The sequence below is a fragment of the Triticum urartu genome, chromosome 7A (assembly GCF_056163025.1).
Source record: "Triticum urartu cultivar PI428250 chromosome 7A, HENAU_Tu73, whole genome shotgun sequence".
Classification (NCBI taxonomy): Eukaryota; Viridiplantae; Streptophyta; class Magnoliopsida; order Poales; family Poaceae; genus Triticum; species Triticum urartu.
Genome location: NC_141879.1, coordinates 263,945,028 through 263,964,786, shown reverse-complemented (window position 1 = coordinate 263,964,786; position 19,759 = coordinate 263,945,028). Strand labels below are relative to the sequence as shown.

General features: G+C 49.1%; 1 protein-coding gene and 1 pseudogene across 1 annotated transcript; one reads left to right on the top strand and one right to left on the bottom strand.

The window, feature by feature from the left end:
* Window positions 1-275: 275 nt before the first annotated feature.
* Window positions 276-19,180, top strand: LOC125519716 (nudix hydrolase 15, mitochondrial-like). Its single transcript, XM_087536568.1, has 4 exons — window positions 276-639; window positions 2,078-2,220; window positions 18,296-18,415; window positions 18,776-19,180. Exons 1-4 carry the CDS (start codon window positions 408-410, stop codon window positions 19,004-19,006), a joined length of 726 nt encoding a protein of 241 aa, XP_087392694.1. The 5' UTR covers window positions 276-407; the 3' UTR covers window positions 19,007-19,180.
* LOC147959265 (uncharacterized) lies at window positions 11,850-13,072 on the bottom strand (annotated as a pseudogene).
* Window positions 19,181-19,759: the final 579 nt, after the last annotated feature.

Genomic DNA, 19,759 nt, shown 5'->3' with positions numbered 1-19,759 from the left:
CGTTGATAAATAAAATGGAGAAAATATAGACATCATATATGTTAATAAATTATCTTATTTTTATTTAATATATGGTATGATCATTTAACATAATGATATTCTGTCGAGCTATCAAGTTAAAATTGAACGAGCCAACATTGGCTCAAGATCAGCTCGTTTCTCGATCGATTTACGTAAAGTGTTCAAACTCAGCTTATTTCTTTTCAAATCGAGTCAAAAGATAAGTCGATCTCGAGCAGCTCACAGCCTCGAGCTTCCCTATCTCCAGCTCCCTAGAAAAAAAAAACTACCATCTCCATCCACGGCAGTTCGATCCGTCCGTCGCAATGTCTTCTTCATCGCCCTCCTCAGAGGTGAAGGCCTCAACCACTCTGAACTCCTCCGCTCTCTCCTAGAGTTTCCTTCGCATGGACGGGGAGGAGCCTGCCACGGAAATCGAGGCGCTCATCCAGCGGCTGAGGCTCCACCAGCCGCCCCCCTCCCCGCATGCCGGTGATCCATCCACGGCGGCGACCCCCAACGCCGGCGAGCTACTTAAGCCGCGGAGGGCCGCCGTGCTGATCTGCCTCTTCCGGGGCTCCGCCGGGGAGCTCCGCGTCATCCTCACCAAGCGCTCCTCTTCCCTCTCCACTCACTCCGGTGAGCAGCTAGCTTGTTTTTGGTGATTTTTATGCAGATTCTCATGGGTGCGATCAATCCGAATAAGAGGGAATCGTTTTCTCACAATAAAGCCCGGCGTTTCGACTCTTTGTTTTGGATATGGGGAATTAAGCAAACGATTGGATTTCTGGGAGTTCAGTGGAGCAGAAATGTTTCAGAGGATTACTTGCTGTTTTTTTAATCATTAGGGCCTGTTCAGTTAGTGCGAGGGCGCTAGAATGGTTTGATGGATGCTCCCGTGTAGTTCCAGTGTTCTAGTGTTCTTTCGTATTGACTATTGATTCAAGTCTCTTCAATGCTATTTAATTTAGACCAGTATGATTTGCAGAGTGTTGGTGGTTGGTTTTTGATTCACAGACTGCACAATAGCGTTGGGTTTCACAAAAAATATGTCTGCATATCATTGCATTACGAAGACAAAAATATGACATGGTTTCATAAATCATGATGATAGTTTCGAAATGGCCATGCATTCACTTTGTTTTATTTATGTTCAGATACGTCAGACAACCATAAAACAATATACCTTTTGACGCTATTTTAATTATTCATGACTGATTTAAAATATCCGCTAGTTAACTTAGCGTTCTAAAGATTTAGATTGTAAAACTTTATCGAACCACTTAAGGCTTATTAATCTTTGTTCTAAGCTTTTTTTCTTGACAAAAAAAAGGTGAAAAGGAGATGTGACACAAGTTAAATATTTATTGAAAAATTAAGAAAAACACCCCATCAATTCTACCATGATTCGTTATGGATTTCAAGGTGGACCAGGTTGGGCCTTAACTGCTTTGAGCATGTGGGTCAACGTAATCAATGGCCAGATGTCTTGCTTTTCTCTTGGATTTTGTAGGTCATCTCCTATTTTCAGCCATATTTTTGCTTTTAGTAATATAATATAATAGAATAGGGAATGTATTATCGTGATGTTCGATTGGTCGCTAGGAAGAACATACTTTGGTCACTAATTGGAACAGACGTGCGAGGTGCAATAGAGGCTTACAACTTGTAAAGTTACAAGCAATTTGGGCTCATCTCACGGATGGCTAACCACTGGGGTTTGGTCCTGAAATGAATTAAGCTGAATTTGCGCCTTGATTCTCAGTTTTCTATCTAGCCTGCTTGCAGTTGGCTTGCCATAGCTTTCGAATTTTAGGAGGCAAGATCACAAATGGGTCGCCAGCTATATAGCTTGACTCAGATATATTCCTGGCTGAGCATACATTTCTTGCCGACCTAGAGAGCTGACTTGTCTCGGAATAAGCTTTGCAGGTGAGCTGACGATGTAGTCTAACCCAGCTCATTTGAGCTTAGTCCGTATCTCCCATACTGGAAAGTGCAAATGAAAAGTAACTTACTCATCATCATAGATGTATGTTTTGCTGCACTTATCAGTGATTTTGTTGCCTTGATACAGGGGAGGTTGCATTGCCAGGCGGAAAAGTTGACGAAGGCGATGCTGATGATGCAGCTACAGCATTGCGGGAAGCAAAGGAGGAGATTGGGATGGATCCATGTCTGGTTACTGTTGTTACCTCTCTCGAGCACTTCTTGTCAAAGGTGCATTGCCTTTTGGTTTTACTTTCTAGTCAACCTAGTAATTGTCTCACATCCAAATAGCCTGTTTCAATGCCTCAGTAACGGGAAATGGAACCTTCTTTTATCTGTCCAACTATTATGGATATGAAATTGTACACAGTTCTTGCAGCCAAACAAACTTGAGTCACATGATCTGCCTATGTCTGTCTTGAGGATCATATCAGGCTGACATGCCTGTTTTTAATTACCGACTTACGTTCTATGAAAAAGTTAAATAGCAAGTGAAGTATTCTTTATGTGGTATAAGGAGTCCACACTCTGCCTCCAAGCGATGCAACCATTGCATACCCGATGATCTAGATTTAGTAAAGTCCTTACACATAGTTTCACCTGCTTAAGTCAACTGCAACCCAAAAAGGTAGGACCAGGCGCTACCCCCCTCCCGGCGACAAAGCCAGGAGGCACAAGAAGCATCAGGAGTTGACGGAAATTGATCCCGAGGAGGACTAGAAGATCTCCAAAAGTCAACTCAAAGTCAAGGGACCAAGCCAGCGGGCTTAGAAATATGAAGTCAGACCCGACCATATGGACGCGGAGCCCTTCTATGCCCAGTACAGTGGTTCGCAGATGAATAGTAGAAGGCCCTCAAATCCCCAGAATACTCCAGCAAAGGAGAGGAAGAGAAATCTCAAAAGGGCATTTTTGCAATATCAAACACACACACATACACCCACACACTCTCTCTCTCTCTCATGCATGAGTAGGCAAATGGTACAACAACAACAACGAAGCCTTTAGTCCCAAACAAGTTGGGGTAGGCTAGAGGTGAAACCCATAAGATCTCGCAATTAACTCATGGTTCTGGCACATGGATAGCAAGCTTCCACGCACCCTTGTCCATGGCTAGTTCTTTGGTGATACTCCAATCCTTCAGATCTCTCTTTACGGACTCCTCCTATGTCAAGTTCAGTCTACCTCGACCTTTCTTGACATTATCTGCACGCTTTAGCCGTCTGCTATGCATTGGAGCTTCTGGAGGCCATCGCTGAGTATGCCCAAACCATCTCAGACGATGTTGGACAAGCTTCTCCTCAATCGATGCTACCCCAACTCTATCTCGTATATCATCATTCCGGACCCGGTCCTTCCTTGTGTGGACACACATCCATCTCAACATGCGCATCTCTGTCGCACCTAACTGTTGAACATGTCGCCTTTTAGTCGGCCAACACTTAGAGCCATACAACATCGTGGGTCGAATCGCTGTCCTATAGAACCCGCCTTTTAGCTTTTGTGGCCCTCTCGTCACGGAGAACGCCAGAAGCTTGGCGCCACTTCATCCATCCAGCTTTGATTCGATGGTTCACATCTTCATCGATATCCCCATCCTTCTGCAGCATTGACCCCAAATATCAAAAGGTGTCCTTCTGAGGCACCACCTGCCCATCAAGGCTAACTTCCTCCTCATGCCTAGTAGTATTGAAGCCGCACCTCATGTACTCGGTTTTAGTTCTACTAAGTCTAAAACCTTTCGATTCCAAGGTTTGTCTCCATAGCTCTAACTTCCTATTGACCCCCGCGACTATCATCGACTAGCACCATATCATCCGCAAAGAGCATACACCATGGGATATCTCCTCGTATATCCCTTATGACCTTATCCATCATCAAAGCAAAAAGATAAGGGCTCAAAGCTGACCCCTGGTGCAGTCCTATTTTAATCGCAAAGTTGTTAGTGTCGCCATAACTTGTTCGAACACTTGTCACAACATTATCGTACATGTCCTTGATGAGAGTAATGTACTTTGTTGGGACTTTGTGTTTCTCCAAGGCTTGCCACATGTCATTTCGCGGTATCTTATCGTAGGCCAATGAACACCATATGCAGGTCCTTCTTTTGCTCCCGGTATCTCTACATAAGTTGTCGTACCAAGAAAATGGCTCCCTATATCTCTCCATGAGTAGTCGAAGGGTGATATGGTGAATAGACACAAGGGTCACTAAAACCCTAAAGGACTATGATAGATGCCACAGGAATATTCCTTCGTAGGATTGCCATCAAGCCCTTAGGGTTAGACAAAAAGCAAGGGCACACTTGTAATAAAATACCAATGGCATACCATGTAATTTCCGCAACTTTTCATGTATAAATAGAGGGCCTCTTACTTGAGAGGAGGGTGGGGGGGGGGGCAAAGGCTTAAGGCTCTCACTCTCATCTGCTCACTTGTGAAGAGTGAAGGTGAGGAGGAGAGGTTGGGCCAGAGGAACGAGTGGCGTGCGGCCTCCCTAAGCGTGAACTGACGACCTGACATGACCAGGTGCGGTGTGGATTGCCTCGCAGATCAAGGCATTCTCCCACAAGTTGGAGCAAGGGTGCTTCACAAGGCGCAACACCCCCTCGAAAGCCCGGACCCTTGCACTTGGAAACTAGCTACCTGTTAGAGTTGCCCCTCGATAACTAGCTTCCCACTAGAGTTTGGAACCTAGCTTCCTGCTAGTATTGCTCCTTAGAAGCGTCGTTCTCTAGTGTTGCTTTGCTACTATCGTCCCTTGGAAACACTTGATTGGTTGAGGGCTTGGAAGCCCGGAGACAACCATCTTCCCTAACTTCAGAACTATCAGGCGGGCAAGGACATGAAGGAGCGTCTTGAATCTCGATAGGGCATCCTCAGGATGGACTAGTACCAACCCTGGGTGCCTCCAAATATACTGTTCGGGCGCACGACAACTCTTTATCTTATCGTTTACCACTAAGAGATTAAATGTTGTCTTTCTACTCGAAATTGACCAAATATTATGTTGTATTAGGATTTGACAACATGTTGCATTTTTTCAGATGTTACGTGTTGAACGAGAATAGTGTGTACTCAGGAGAACGGGAGGACTGGATGCCCCCCTTCTAGGTCAGCACATGGGCTTGGGCCCTAAGTGACATATCTTGATGGGCTTGGGCTCATACCGGTACAACACTCCCCCTCAAGATAGGTGGTCGATATCTATCATTCCCATCTTGTCACATGCCAAGTTACAGTCCTTTGTTCCCAGTCCCTTTGTCAAGCAATCTGTAGACTGCTGCCCAGAGCTGACATGAGTGAGGCTAATAATCCCAGCACCAAGTTTCTCCTTAAAGAAGAAGCGATCAATTTCCACATGTTTAGTCCTATCATGTTGAACTTGATTATTAGGAATGCTTATAGCCAACTGATTGTCACACCACACCCTCAAGGGTCCGTTTCTCAGCAGTTTCAACTCGCCCAGAAGGTGCTTCACCCAGAGCATCTCAGACAACCCTTGAGATAAGGCTCTATACTCAGCTTCTGCTGTTGATCTAGGCACAGCTGTTTGTTTCTTGCTTCTTCATGACACCAAATTTCCTCCCACAAACATACAATAGCCAAAAGTTGATTTTCTATCGTCTTGACAACTGGCCCAATCAGAGTCACTGTAGCCATCCACCTCAAGATGTCCACTCTTTGCAAACCACAACCCTTTACCTGGAGTGCCCTTCAAGTATGTCAGGATTCTGTGCACAATATCAAGATGCCCACTCCTTGGTTCATGCATGTATCTGCTCTCACCACACCCACGGCATACGTAATGTCATGCCTGGTATGACACAAGTACAATAACCTTCCTGCCAGTTTATGATAATCTTCCTTATTCACAAGCTCTCCTGGTTCTGTTGTTACTTGATGGTTTTGTTCAATCGGAGTTGGGGCAGCACGACATCCCATCATGCTCATGTCATTCAAGAGATCCAAGGTGTTTCCGTTGACACAAAGATATTCCCTTCTCTATCCGAGCCACTTCAATGCCAAGGAAGTATTTTACCTCAAATTCCTTGCTCAGACACCCCTTCAATCTCTCTATTTCCTCCTTATCATCTCCCGTGATGATAATGTCATCCACATAGACAGCAAGAATGGTGCTCTTCCGATCAGAGTGTTTGTCGAACATCGTGTGATCACCGTTACAGTGACGATACCCCATACCACAGACAACTCATCTGAACCTATCAAACCATGCCCTTGGCGATTGCTTCAAACCATGCCCTCCGGATGTCTTAGGAGACAAAGCCTCATAAGACACAAAATTTCTAATGTCATGATCATCAAAAATATCCGGAGGTAAGGCCTTTTGTGCAGCTCCACCTGTCCCCTTTCGCAATGCAATAGGCAGTTGCACTGTGTCAGATGAGCTTGCATCATTGCCTTGCTGTCCCCCTACACTGGCTGCTCCCCCTGCACTTGTGGCTGCCCCCGTGAATATACCAGACGTGTCAGATGAGCTATGCACTTGTGGCTGCCGACGAGAGTACAATAGGGGGATCTTCTGCTACCGATCTCGAATAGGGAGCTGGACATTACCAATCTGAAAGGAATTCACCGTTGCCACATCACCATCAGTGAGAGTACCAACCAGAAGTGTACCCACAATTGGCTGGAGTTGAACCTGCACATCACCATCAGTGTTAGTGCCCACAGAATCATCCTGAGTATGAGATACAATCTTCTCCCCCTCTTGACCATCCTGCATAGAGTGTAAGTGGTCAAGCTCTTGAAACAACACACTTAGATCTGTTGGCTCACCATAGAATGGCTCGATTCCCTGAAGGTTACATCCATACCGACAAACCTGTGTTTCTCAGAGGGACACCAACATTTATACCCCTACTGACTGGAAGAATGGCCCAGAAAAATATACTTCACTGCCCGTGGATCAAGTTTCCCAACAGAAACCCGGTGATCTCGAACAAAACAAGTACAGCCAAACAACTTTGGGGGAACAAAAAGTTTAGTTCCCCCATATACCAGCCCACACGGAGATTTCATTCCTAGTATTCTTGATGGTGTCCGTTTGATCAGATACGTGGCTGGCATAACTGCTTCACTGCACAAGAACTTGGGCACATTCATCATATACATCAATGACCGAGCAACCTCAAGAATATGACGATTCTTCCTTTCTGCCACTCCATTTTGAGGGGGTGTTTGGGGATGAAGTTTGATGAAGAATATCATGATCAGACAAGAAGGCCCCAAAGGTGTTGTTCACATACTCTGTGCCATTGTCGGTCCTGATCACCTGCACCTGCACCTGAAACTGATTCTTCACCAAGGCATGGAAATTCTGAAAACAGCTAAACACCTCATCCTTGTGATGCATCAAATAAATCGAAGTCATACGAGAATAGTAATCGATAAAGGTAACAAAGTACTTCATTCCATTTTTTGACACAACTGGGCAAGTCTATACATCTGAATGAATCAACACAAAAGGGGATATGCTTCTAAACCCCTTAATCACATATGAGGCTCTTGTGTGTTTGGCATACTCACAAGCATCATATGTCAACTTGCCTTTGCCTATCTCCCACATAACATCTGGAAAGATTCTACCCATCTTATCAGAAGATACATGTCCCATTCTAAAGTGATGGATCATCGCCTTCTTCTCCTTGTCCTCCATGGTCACAGCACACACCACGTCCAGCTGCACCTCCTGGTCCATGTACCAGAGCCCCCTATGCCTGGTGCCAGTCCCAACTGTTTGCCTCGTCTGTCGCTCCTGAATCGGGCAACCGAATTGTCAAGGACCACACAACAGTCTATTTGATCAATGAGAGCACTAAAAGCGACCAAATTGACAGGAAAAGCTGGCACATGTAAAACTGAGGATAGGGAGATGGCCGGAGTGCACTTTAATGTATCAACCCCTATGGCAGTCTGTTTTGTGCCATCAACAGTTTGTATAGTGCCCGTGTGAGAAGGAGGATGCTTATTGTAAGACTCAAACACACAGGATTTACTAGCAACATGCTTAGATACTCCAGAGTCAAGAACCCACTCTGGAGCACTCTCATTAGTAGCAAGAGATGCCTTTTCCGGATTACCTTCATCAGTGGAGGCCAAGTGAGCAAAGTCTCCACAGTCTGCATCATCTAAATATTTGCCTTTTGACGTCCCAGTGCCTCCTGCAACTGCCACCATGTGAGCCCTCTGACCCTTGAGTGTCCCGAGTATCCACCTCTGCCCCTAGAAGCCTAACCCCCTGAGGTCTGAGTAACCACCTCTGCCTCTAGGACTCCTGCCTTTGCTAGCTCCCCGTCTGTTGTATCCCTTGCCTCTGCCACGAGTTGGACAGGCCCACTTCCAGTGACCTACCTCCCCATAGATATGACATTTGTTGGGATCTGTCCACTCCATGCGACTGCAAATGTTGAAGCCGGCACAACCCTCACTTCTACATGCTCAAGAGATAGCCGCACCTCCTCTTGAGACATTGCTGCAATAGTCTCCTCAATAATAGGCAGGAGAGGTTGGTGCAACAGGGATGCCCTCCTGCCATGAAAGCAACCTCTGAGCCCCAACAGTTTCAGCATGTTGGATAAACAGCAACTGCATTCACAGAAGGGCCAAAGGCCAATACATATACATGTGTATGGTAAAGTGCAAGAGACCCCTTATACAATGGGGATAAACCGAAAAGGGCTATACACATCTAACACCCCCGCTCAAACTCATGGTGGATCAACAACACTGAGTTTGGAGAGAAGAAAACTATGCTGCGCTCGAGTCTGTGCCTTCGTGAAGAAGTCCGCCAACTGTAACTTAGAGGGCACATAGTGAAGAGCGAGGGTCTGATCCTGCACAGCAGCACGCACAAAGTGGGCATCCACACCGATGTGCTTGGTGAGCTCATGCTTCACCGGGTCACGCGCAATACTGATAGCACCAGTACTGTCTGACAATAAGGGAGTCGAGGTAGTAACAGACACACCAAAATCCTCAAGTAACCACCGTAACCAGATCACCTCAGCCGTCAGCATAGCCATGGCTCGCAACTCAGCCTCTGTACTTGAGCGAGAAACTGTAGTCTGTTTCTTTGTCTTCCAGGCAATAAGAGAGCCACCAAGAAAGACACAATAAGCAGACAGCGAGCATTGATCAGAGGGATCACTAGCCCAGGTAGCATCAGAGTAGGCCTGGAGCTCAAGATAGCTGGATCGGGGAAAGAAAAGGCGCTGAGAGATTACGAAGATATCGTAGAACACGGAGGAGATGACTATAGTGGACAGAGGTGGGGGCTGAAACGAACTGACTCAGGATGTGGACAGGATAGGAGATGTCAGGACGCGTAACAGCAAGATAGACAAGACTGCCAACAAGGTGACGATAGCGAGTGGGATTAGGGAGAGGGTCACCATTAGAGGCGCGGAGCTGAATGTTGAGCTCCATAGGAGTTACAATAGTGCGCTCATCACCAAGAGTAGCATGAGCAAGATCCTGAATATATTTCTCCTGGGAGATGTAGAAGCCATCAAAGGTCGAGGAGATCTCAATCCCAAGAAAATATCGAAGTGAACCAAGATCAGTCATGAGGAACTGGTCGCGAAGACGGGCCTTAACAAAGGCAATATAGTCAGAGTCGTCACCAGTCATGATCATGTCATCAACATAGAGAAGCAGAAGAGTCCGACCGCGAGGAGAGGTGTGAACAAACAATTGGGGATCATGATCACTGGGCAAGAAACCAGTGGCAGTCACCACAGAGGCAAATCGCTCAAACCAGGCACGAGGGGCCTGTTTCAGACCATAGAGGGAGCGGCGAAGTCGACAAACCATACCGTCAGGAGCATAGTACCCCGGTGGTGGTTGCATATAGACCTCCTCACGCAACTCGCCATTGAGAAAGGCGTTCTGAACGTCGAGCTGAGACACAGGCCAATGACGAACAGAAGCCACGGCAAGGAGAGTGCGGACAGTGGTCATGTGGGCCACAGGAGCAAAAGTCTCATCATAATCACGCCCATGTTCCTGCTGAAAGCCACGAGCCACAAGACGAGCTTTGTAACGCTCAAGAGAACCATCAGAGCGAGTCTTAATCTTATAGACCCACTTGCACGTGATGGGACGAACACCAGAAGGAGGAGAAACCAGATCCCACGTGCCATTTTGCTCAAGTGCCGCAAGCTCCTCGGCCATCGCAAGCTGCCATTCAGGCTGAGTCATGGCAGCCCGAAAGGTGGTGGGCTTAGAAATGGCAGAGAGATCATAGTGGTCAGAAGAATAGCGATCAGGTGGGGGACAAGGCCTAACGCGAAGGTTATGGACCGGTGAAGGCGTGAGAGGAGGTGCACCGGAAGTAGAGGGCACATCAGTAGGATCAGCCATAGCACGAGGACGGCGAGTGTAGTGGAGAGGAAAAGGAGAGTGAGGGCGAAAGACTGGGAAGGAGGGTGGGGAGGGAGAAGACAAGGGAGAAGAGGAGGAGGGAGGGGATGGTGATACCGGTGGTGTAGGGAGACTCATCGGAGGAGAAGGAAGGACAGAAGGCACAGAGGGAGATGTGTCGGGAAGGAGAAGGAAAGAAATATCTGCCACGGAAAAGGTCGAGGAGGAGGGACGCGGATAGTAAGAATGAGACTCATCAAAAGTCACGTCACGTGAAATGCGCAGTCGGCGACCAACAGGGTCCCAACAGCGATAGCCCTTGTGCTCATCACTGTAGCCAAGGAAAACACACTCAACAGACTGAGCAGTCAACTTGGTTCGTTCTTTCGGAGCAAGAAGAACACAACACACGCATTCAAACATACGAAGAGCAGAATAGTCCGGAGAGCGACCAGAGAGACGCTCCAGAGGAATACCACCCTTCAAGGCAGCCGATGGCTGAATGTTATGAGGTGGGTGGATGCGGAAACGGCCTCAGCCCAGAAATGTGGTGGAAGAGAGGCGGCGATCATCATCGCCCGAGCCGTCTCAAGCAAATGGCGATGTTTGCGTTCAGCAACACCATTCTGAGCATGGGCACCAGGGCAAGAGAACTGGGCAAGAGTACCCTGCTCCGCAAGAAAACCACGCAACAGATGAGAGATATACTCTCCAGCTGAGTCAGCACGGAAGATACGAACAGGCGTGGAAAATTGAGTGCGAACCATGGCAGCAAAACGCTTGTATATGGGGAGAACTTCGCTGTGAGATTTCATACAATAAAGCCAAGTGTAGCGAGAGAAATCATCAATAAACAGAACGTAGTAGCGATGACCCCCTTTCGAGTCAAAAGGAGCAGGACCCCATACATCAGAATGTACTAAGTCAAAAGGACACTGAGATACAGACTCATTGGTAGGATAAGGTAACTGAGTCTGTTTGCCAAGCCTAGAACCATCACAATGCAACGAAACATCACCAGAGATAGACCCTAAGACGCCTTGATGGACTAATGAGGACAAGCGAGAGCCACAAATGTGACCAAGTCGATGATGCCACTGTTGGAAGGACGCAGAAGAGGAGGCAGTAAGAGCATGTGAGCTGGCATATGAGGCAGCGGCGGAAGGAACACGAAGCCAGTCAACCTCCCGAAGGCCCTCAGACTCACGGCGCCGAGGGCTAGCGCCAACCAGACCCTGAGTGCGATGATCCTGAACAGAACAAGAGTCGGCATCAAGAATGACACGACAGCCAGAGTCAGTAAGTTGGGCAGCGGAAAAAAGATTCATGGTAAGACGTGGGACATGAGACACACTAGGAACCGAAAAGGACGGAGTGGAAAGGATGCCACGACTAGTAACAGGAAGAGGTGTGCTATCGGCAGTGAGAACATTAAGAGGAAAATCAAGAGGTCGAAGAGAAGATAAAGCAGAAGAATCAGAAGACATGAAGAGAAGCTCCAGAATCCAGAACCCACGAGGATGTACCTGACTGAGTAGGCTCCGGCGGGGGCGGAGTGATGGTGGCTGTCACAGCGGCAACAAAACCCGTCGAAGAACCAGATGAAGCTAACATGTGCTTGAGACGCATAATATCCTGGTCAGTGAGTGACGAAGTCGAGGAAGGCGCACGAGTCCCACTGGAAGAAGAACGCTTCAGGTCTCTTCGCTTCTTGTGACAATCTGACTCTGGGTGACCTGGCCGGTTGCAGTAGCCACAGAAGGTGTGCAAGCGCGACCGACCCTCTCCTGAAGGAGGGTAACCCGCCCCCCTGGAGGTGTGGGCAGGAGCGGTGGAGCAGAAGACACAGGAGCTCGGGTAGCAAGAACAGTAGGAACCACAAGCAGACCAGCAGACCGGAGACGTGTCTCCTTAGCACGAAGCTCTGCAAGCACCTCCGAAATAGGAACACGACCACGAGCGAGCAAGTGAGCACGGCGAGGCTCAAACTCAGACCGGAGGCGAGATAAGAACTCATGAACCCTCTGAAACTCCAAGTCAGACCTCGTAGTCTGGCAACAACGGCAAATGCCACAAACAACTATCCGCAGTGAGTCAAGCTGACGCCAGATGGCAGAGTACTGTGAGTAGAACTCATCAACAGACGAGTCACCCTGCTGAAGAGCATGCTCCTGACGCACTACAGAGAGGTATAGAGCATCACCAGAGGGCTGATAGCGCTGACAAAGATAAGACCACATCGCTGCAACAGTGTTGAGGCCCATGAACTCCGAAGCAAACTGAGGGAGGACACTCGCAGTGAGAACAGCAGCAGCACGAGCATCATCATTGCACCACTGAGTGTAAGCAGACAGATCATCCCGGTAGACAGAAAGAGCATCGGAATATGCAGATACCTGCTGATTGTAGGCAGCAACTGCAGCATCATCAAGAGTCTTGGCTGCATCCCGATCAGCCTGAGAAGCCTCAGCAGCAAGCACCGGTGGTACTGGCGGAACAGGAGCCACTGGAGCAACAGGGCAGGGCGGACAGGGTACCTCGCCAGAGAGAACTCCCCACAGCAGAAGACCGCGCATGTGAATATGCATGAAACCCACAAACTCGGCATAGTTGGTGCCATCGAAGATCACCGAGCACCGAGGAACAACGACATAGCCCGAAGAGGACATGAGGGAGCACTCTGCTCGTCGCTTTTTTTGGACGACGCGGAACACCCGAACTGTATCCGGAGCGAGGGTCCCGAACAGTATTCGGATCGAGAGGCTGCTCACGAGCGGCTCGAGGAGGCTTCGGCGCCGAACAGAGCAGCAGCGCTCGAGGAGTCAACGAACTGCAGCAGCAGCCGCGCCGGGGCGGATCCCGACCGGACAGAGCAGCAGCAGCCGCGGCCTGGGCGGATCCCGATGGATCCGCGACGAGGGGCAGCAGCGGCCGGGACCGCCAGGGCGGTTCCGCGGCGAGAGGTGGACGAGCGGCAAGGAGGGCATCGACCGTGCACGGGAGACGGCTGAGCCTAACGAGGAGGCTGCCGTGCACGGGACAAGCAGGTCCCGGTCTGATCCGTGACGAGGGGAGGCTGAGCCTGACGGGGAGGCCGGGCACAGGACGAGCAGGCCCTGACGGATCCGCGGCGATGGCGGAGCTTGGGTCGGGGGCGGCCTGAATCAGGCAGAGAGACGTCAGCCGGACGGCAAGGGGACGGAGCGAATTGGGGGAGGAGAGCTAGCACGGAGTTGCAGCGTGCGGGAGAGGGAGGAACCTAACATCTGATACCATGTTAGATAAACAGCAACTGCATTCACAGGAGGGCCAAAGGCCAATACATATACATGTGTATGGTAAAGTGCAAGAGACCCCTTATACAATGGGGATAAACCAAAAAGCGCTATACACATCTAACACAGCACACGGCTGTGCGCAATCCACTTGCGCTCTGACTCGATGTGAGCCGCATCATAGAGTTCCGGAGGATCACAGTTATCCTGCTCGGCCCACAAAGCTTGCAGCTCTGCCACATATGCCATCACTGACATGTCGTCACCTTGGCGCAGCCGACTGATCTTCCCCTCAATCTGAGCAATTAGCATGACATTGCCCTTGCCTGAGTACTGGCTGGACAAAAAGTCTTTGTTATGGCCGGTTTAGCTAGGCCCACCGGGCAATCTTAGCCCACAAGTTATCTTAGATTAATTCTTATGCAAGTTATCTTAGGTTAATTCTTATGCAAGTTATCTAGGTTATAAATATAGGCTGTAAGACTCTTTTTGGAATTAAGCAATAAAAGTATTATTATCCCTATTGCCCGGCTCCCAGAGGAGCCGGAACCCTAGCCGCCGCCGCCATCTCCCTCCGACGCGACGGTGCCCAGCCGCCGGCGCGCCCGATCAACGCCCCGTCCCGCTCCATCCTTTCCCTACAACCTCCGGAGCAGGTCCGGTAGGACCCCTGGTTCTACCAATTTGGTATCCAGAGACTCGGGTTCGATCATGTCGTCATCAACACCCACGCCGCCGCTGCCCATCATCACCACCGCCCCGATGACCACTGCCGGGTCCAACGCCGCCGGCCCCGATCACCTCCGTGCCGCCGACAACCTCCGTCTTCACGCCGGAGGAGATGACCAGCACCCTGCGGGACCTCGTGACGGCCGTCCAGGGCATCTCCCTGTACTTGACCGGCCCGCACACCACCCCGCTGGCTGTGCCCCCCGCCTACAGCCACCCGGTGACGCACTGGCCGATCCAGAACGTGTCGGGCCCGAGCGGGACGCCCCTGCTGCCGTTCCCGGCGGGCTACACCGGCGGGCCCCCGCCCTTGCTGCACCTGCCCTGGTACTCGGTACCCGCGGCGATCGCCGGGGCCCATCCGTCACTCCAGTCGTCGGCCGCCCCAGCGTCGTCCTGGCCGCAGTGGCCCGAACCGGTTCTCGCGGCGCCACCCGCGCCTCCTGCGCCCGCCCCAGCGCCGCAGTGGCCCGCGCCGGTTCAGCTCCCACCGCCGTCGCCCAGCTCCGGATTGGGCCAGTCCACACCGGGAGGACTTCCGATCCAGCAGGTCTGGCTTCCGCCGTCATCGTCCCCGATCCCGACTTGGCTAACCGGGACGTCGCCACCGCCAGATTACACAGAGGCTGGGGACCCACCGGTACCCACGCTGCAGTCTGGGGCCTCATCCGGCTCCGCGAGGGCCTACGACGGTCTCCCCACCGTTGACCGGGCGTTGTCATCATCACTGCTCCGCACCGCCGAGCCGGTCGGCCATGGCGCGCCGACCCAGACGCCGCCACGGTTCGCCAAGATCAATTTCGCCACTTATGACGGCACGGAGGACCCGCTTAACTGGCTCAACCAGTGTGAGCAGTTTTTTCGTGGCCAGCGCACGCTCGCGTCGGAGCGCACTTGGCTGGCATCCTACCACCTCCGCGGTGCAGCCCAGACCTGGTACTACGCCCTCGAGCAGGACGAGGGCAGCATGCCCCCTTGGGAGCGCTTCCGCGAGCTCTACCTCCTTTGCTTTTTTGGGCCTCCAGTTCGCGGGAGCTGCCTGGCGGAGCTCGGCCGCCTTCCCTTCACCTCCACGGTGCAGGACTGCGCCGACCGTTTCCAGGCCCTGGCCTGCCATGCGTCGGGCATGACGGCGCAGCAGCGGGCCGACCTCTTTGTCGGTGGACTTCCGGATCACATCCGCGTGGACGTGGAGCTTCGGGGACCCCAGGATCTCCAGTCGGCCATGTACTACGCCCGCGCGTTCGAGCGCCGCGCGGTGGCCATCCAGCATGAATCACCGTCCCGGACCACTGGGTCGCTACCCGGGCCGGATTCCGCGCAGGGTCGGCCTGCGCAGGCTTCTTCGACACCCCTAGCCGCGACCGTGGCGCGCCCGTTTCGCCGGCTCACCTCAGCCGAGCTACTTGAGCGTCGCCGCCAAGGGTTGTGCTTCAACTGCGACGAGCCCTACACGCCCGGCCATGCCTGCCCGCGACTCTTCTACCTGGAGGTTGCAGACTACATTCCGGAGGACGCCGTCGCCGCCGACCTGGCTGCCCCAGCCGTCGAGAAGGTGTTTGACGCTGGTTGATCGCCTCGAGGAGTTCCGCAAGCACTTCCCCACCTTACAGCTTGAGGACGAGCTGTTTGTGCAGGCGGGGAGAAGTGTTATGGCCGGTTTAGCTAGGCCCATCGGGCAATCTTAGCCCACAAGTTATCTTAGATTAATTCTTATGCAAGTTATCTTAGGTTAATTCTTATGCAAGTTATCTAGGTTATAAATATAGGCTGTAAGACTCTTTTTTGGAATTAAGCAATAAGAATATTATTATCCCTATTGCCCGGCTCCCAGAGGAGCCGGAACCCTAGCCGCCGCCGCCATCTCCCTTCGACGCGACGGCGCCCAGCCGCCGGCGCGCCCGATCATCGCCCCGTCCCGCTCCATCCTTTCCCTACAACCTCCGGAGCAGGTCCGGTAGGACCCTGGTTCTACCAGTCTTCCATATCGCAGTGAATGTGGATAGCCCCTCCACAGAGTGTCCAATGGAGGGCACCACCGAGTTCAACAACCAGTCAATGAGCACAGAGTTTATGACTTTCCACCTCTTTCCTTCCGCGGTAGTCTTGTCTCCTGGTTCATCAACAGCACCCAACAAGTGCCCATCAAGCTCCTTCTGCTCCACAGCCAGCAATGCCCTCCGGACAGCTTAGATAGTTGGTGGCCCCTTCTAGCTTCATGTCCATGGGCGACAGTTCGTGCTTCTGAGCCACTTCCTGTTGAGGAACGATGGCCCCAGAGTTCGACTCCAGAAGGATCTTAGCGAGCTTCTCAAAAGCCTGAGCAATGACTTTTGGTTCACCCATCGGGTTGCAGCCACCCCCGGTAGCAGCAGCAGAGACAACCTCCTTCTCACCACCAACAGCAAGCAGCAGCAGCAGCAGAACTACTTCTCTTTCTCAAACAGCAGCAGCAAATCACCACAGCACTTCTCAGCAGCAACCTCCGCGCTGAGCAACCTCCGCGCTGGGCCCATACCGGTTCAACATCATGTAATAAATTAAGCATTTAAATCAGACTTGTCAAATGTATCAGAAGATTACTTTGGTACTTGTCATATCATCACAGAAAACTCATTTGAAATCTTTATCTTTACTCTTATAAAGTTCTGAGCGGTGGCGGTTTGTTCACCTTTAAAGTTACTAGGGATTACCACTATTGTCATCCATTCTATGGAGGACATATGGCTGTTTCGGTTGATGTAATTTTCAAGATAATAGTTTTTCATTTTGCACAAGTGTTTAAACAACTGATTGTATATAACAAAAAAGTAAATCCTGCAACAATGCACAATCATTTAGCTAGTTATAGAAAAGATTCCACTAACTGTTGGGATCATATTATTTTGATATTTAGTGGAAGCTTGTTGAAGAAATAGCTATATTATACCAGGGGTTCCACTTAGTCCTAAATGGCATCTACATAAACGGTCAACATAAGTCCAAGCAAGCCACCATGGTCAACAAAAGTCCAAGCAAGTCCTCATGGTCAACAAGTCAAAGGAAGAGGGATAAATAGAAGACCAAGTCAAAGATGAAGACAGAGAAGCAAAGAAGCCCAGTTTAAGATGAGGTGCAGCTAGCCAAGGCCCATTCATGAATGGATGAGAATGCATGGCTCACTATGAGCCATGGACACCTCCGCCTGTGACAGCCTAAAAAAACCTCCGTCTTTGACTAGTCTTCATACACCCATGGACCATCATTTACCCATGTATCCCTCCAACCTACCACCCTCAAGGGCCTTGGTCATTTGTCAAGGACCACTAGGATATAAAATAGCCGCCCATAGGCATGTACTTTCGTTCACTAGGTGGTCGGGTTTTGGAGTCCGAGGGACCTTGTAAGGCTCGGATCGTCGAGAGTTGTCGGAAGCGGCGACGTTCTAAATGTTCCTCACATAACACGTTCTAGACGTTCCTCACAGCCTATTTAAAAAACTACGATGTGTCACTTTGTTGGTGTACGATGACCGTCGCTATAAGGCCGTCGTACAGAACCCTACTTACATTTCACTAGCCACACTACTAAGGATACCCCTAGTCGAAAATTGTTTCCATAACAACAACAAAGCTAAACTCTTAAACTGAATTGCATTTTTGCTGCCACTGCTAGAGCGAGAGCCCAATGATTTTTTATATGTAAACCATGTAATTGAGTTGCACAATTTGCAATTGTCTGATCAGTAGCACTTTATTTTGTTCATAACATTTACAATCCAAGTCCAGAACAAAATTTTGTGCTCCTCACTGTTTTGAGTTTTAACAAGATGTCACTTTTAAAGTTTGAATTAGTAAACTTCCATAGTTCATTCAGTGTTAAAGTTATATCTACAGCCTCAAGATTCATTAAGGTTAACATTCTCAATGTCTGTCGCAGCATCTTCTGGTAGTTGTTCCTATTGTTGGCATACTCTCAGATATAGAAGGATTTAAACCTGTTCCCAACATCCACGAGGTTGATGACATTTTCGATGTACCCCTGGAGATGTTCCTCAAGGTTAGTGTCTTTGTGTTCTCACATGCTAATTAAGGTACACACTTTATTCATTCTTTTTTCATTTATAATTTTATGGGTAGTAACTGTTGCAGCCTTGGTTGGATGCTTATGATAGTTTCAGTTTATACTTCAAATGATCAGTTTGCGGCATACAAAGAAACAAAAAAAAGGTTACTGCATGAATTACCATACAACTTAAGGTACAGCGATATGTATACTTAGCTATTTAGCAAGAATTGAGAACTTTGTTAGGCGCAGCCAGACCAAATGACCATTCCTGCCAACAATGGAAAGGAATCGGTCTTTTTTTGCTAAGATGGATATTGTAATGTATTGGATGTCATTTGTCCCCTGATGCAGGATGAGAACAGGAGATCCGAGGAGAGAGAACGGATGGGGCAAGTCTTCACAATTCAGTACTTCGACTATGAGAAAGAAAACCGGAAGTACGTAATCTGGGGATTGACTGCCCGCATCCTCATCCATGCTGCTTCCATTGTATACCAGCGGCCACCGGACTTTGTAGAGCGAAGATTACAGTTCAACCTTCCAAAGTACTCCATTTCTAGTTCAGGATCTGCTGCAAGCTAATGTTTACAATATTGTCTCAGTTAATATGATGTTGGGTGTACATCAGAGTACGCCATTTGTGGAATGTAAAGGACACGATATGCTTCTATATGATCTATATTCTTTTTATAATTCATTCAGTACATGATAGTAATACAGAGAGGAATATCTAAGTAATGCAATTCAATTGTTAAATCTCTATACTATTAAAGGGGAGTTTGTGGGTTCCGCTTTCACCGCTCTCATCGATACATGCCCCCCTACCTTACTATCAATTTTTTTTCGACGAAAAAATTAACGCCCACATATGTGGCATTTTACACATCGCCCACACACTTTCATTATCATTCATTTTATCACATCAAAACAGATGACATCAGCAGAATTCTTTTTGGTTTTCGGTTTAAATTTTTTTATCTCCGAATTAAAAAATCCAATTAAGAATCCGTTTTCATCATTAAATCTGTCTCGACGAGATCTTCAAAACTAGACTTTATGTTGATATGTTTCGATGATTTTTTCCCCCAAAAGTTGCCATGATGTTTACACTGTAGTTGTCATAGTGCTTAAACTAAAATTGTTATGTGGCAATTTTAGTTTAGAGAGCATGGCAATTTTAGTATTTTGATGATGCCAATTCTAGTACTTTGACCATAAAAATTATTTTTGTATGAACCATAGCAATTTAAGTGCATGTATCATGGCAATTTTAGTTTATGGTTTATGACAAGTCTAGTTTCTTAATTCCCCATTTTATAATATGTCAAAATTTAC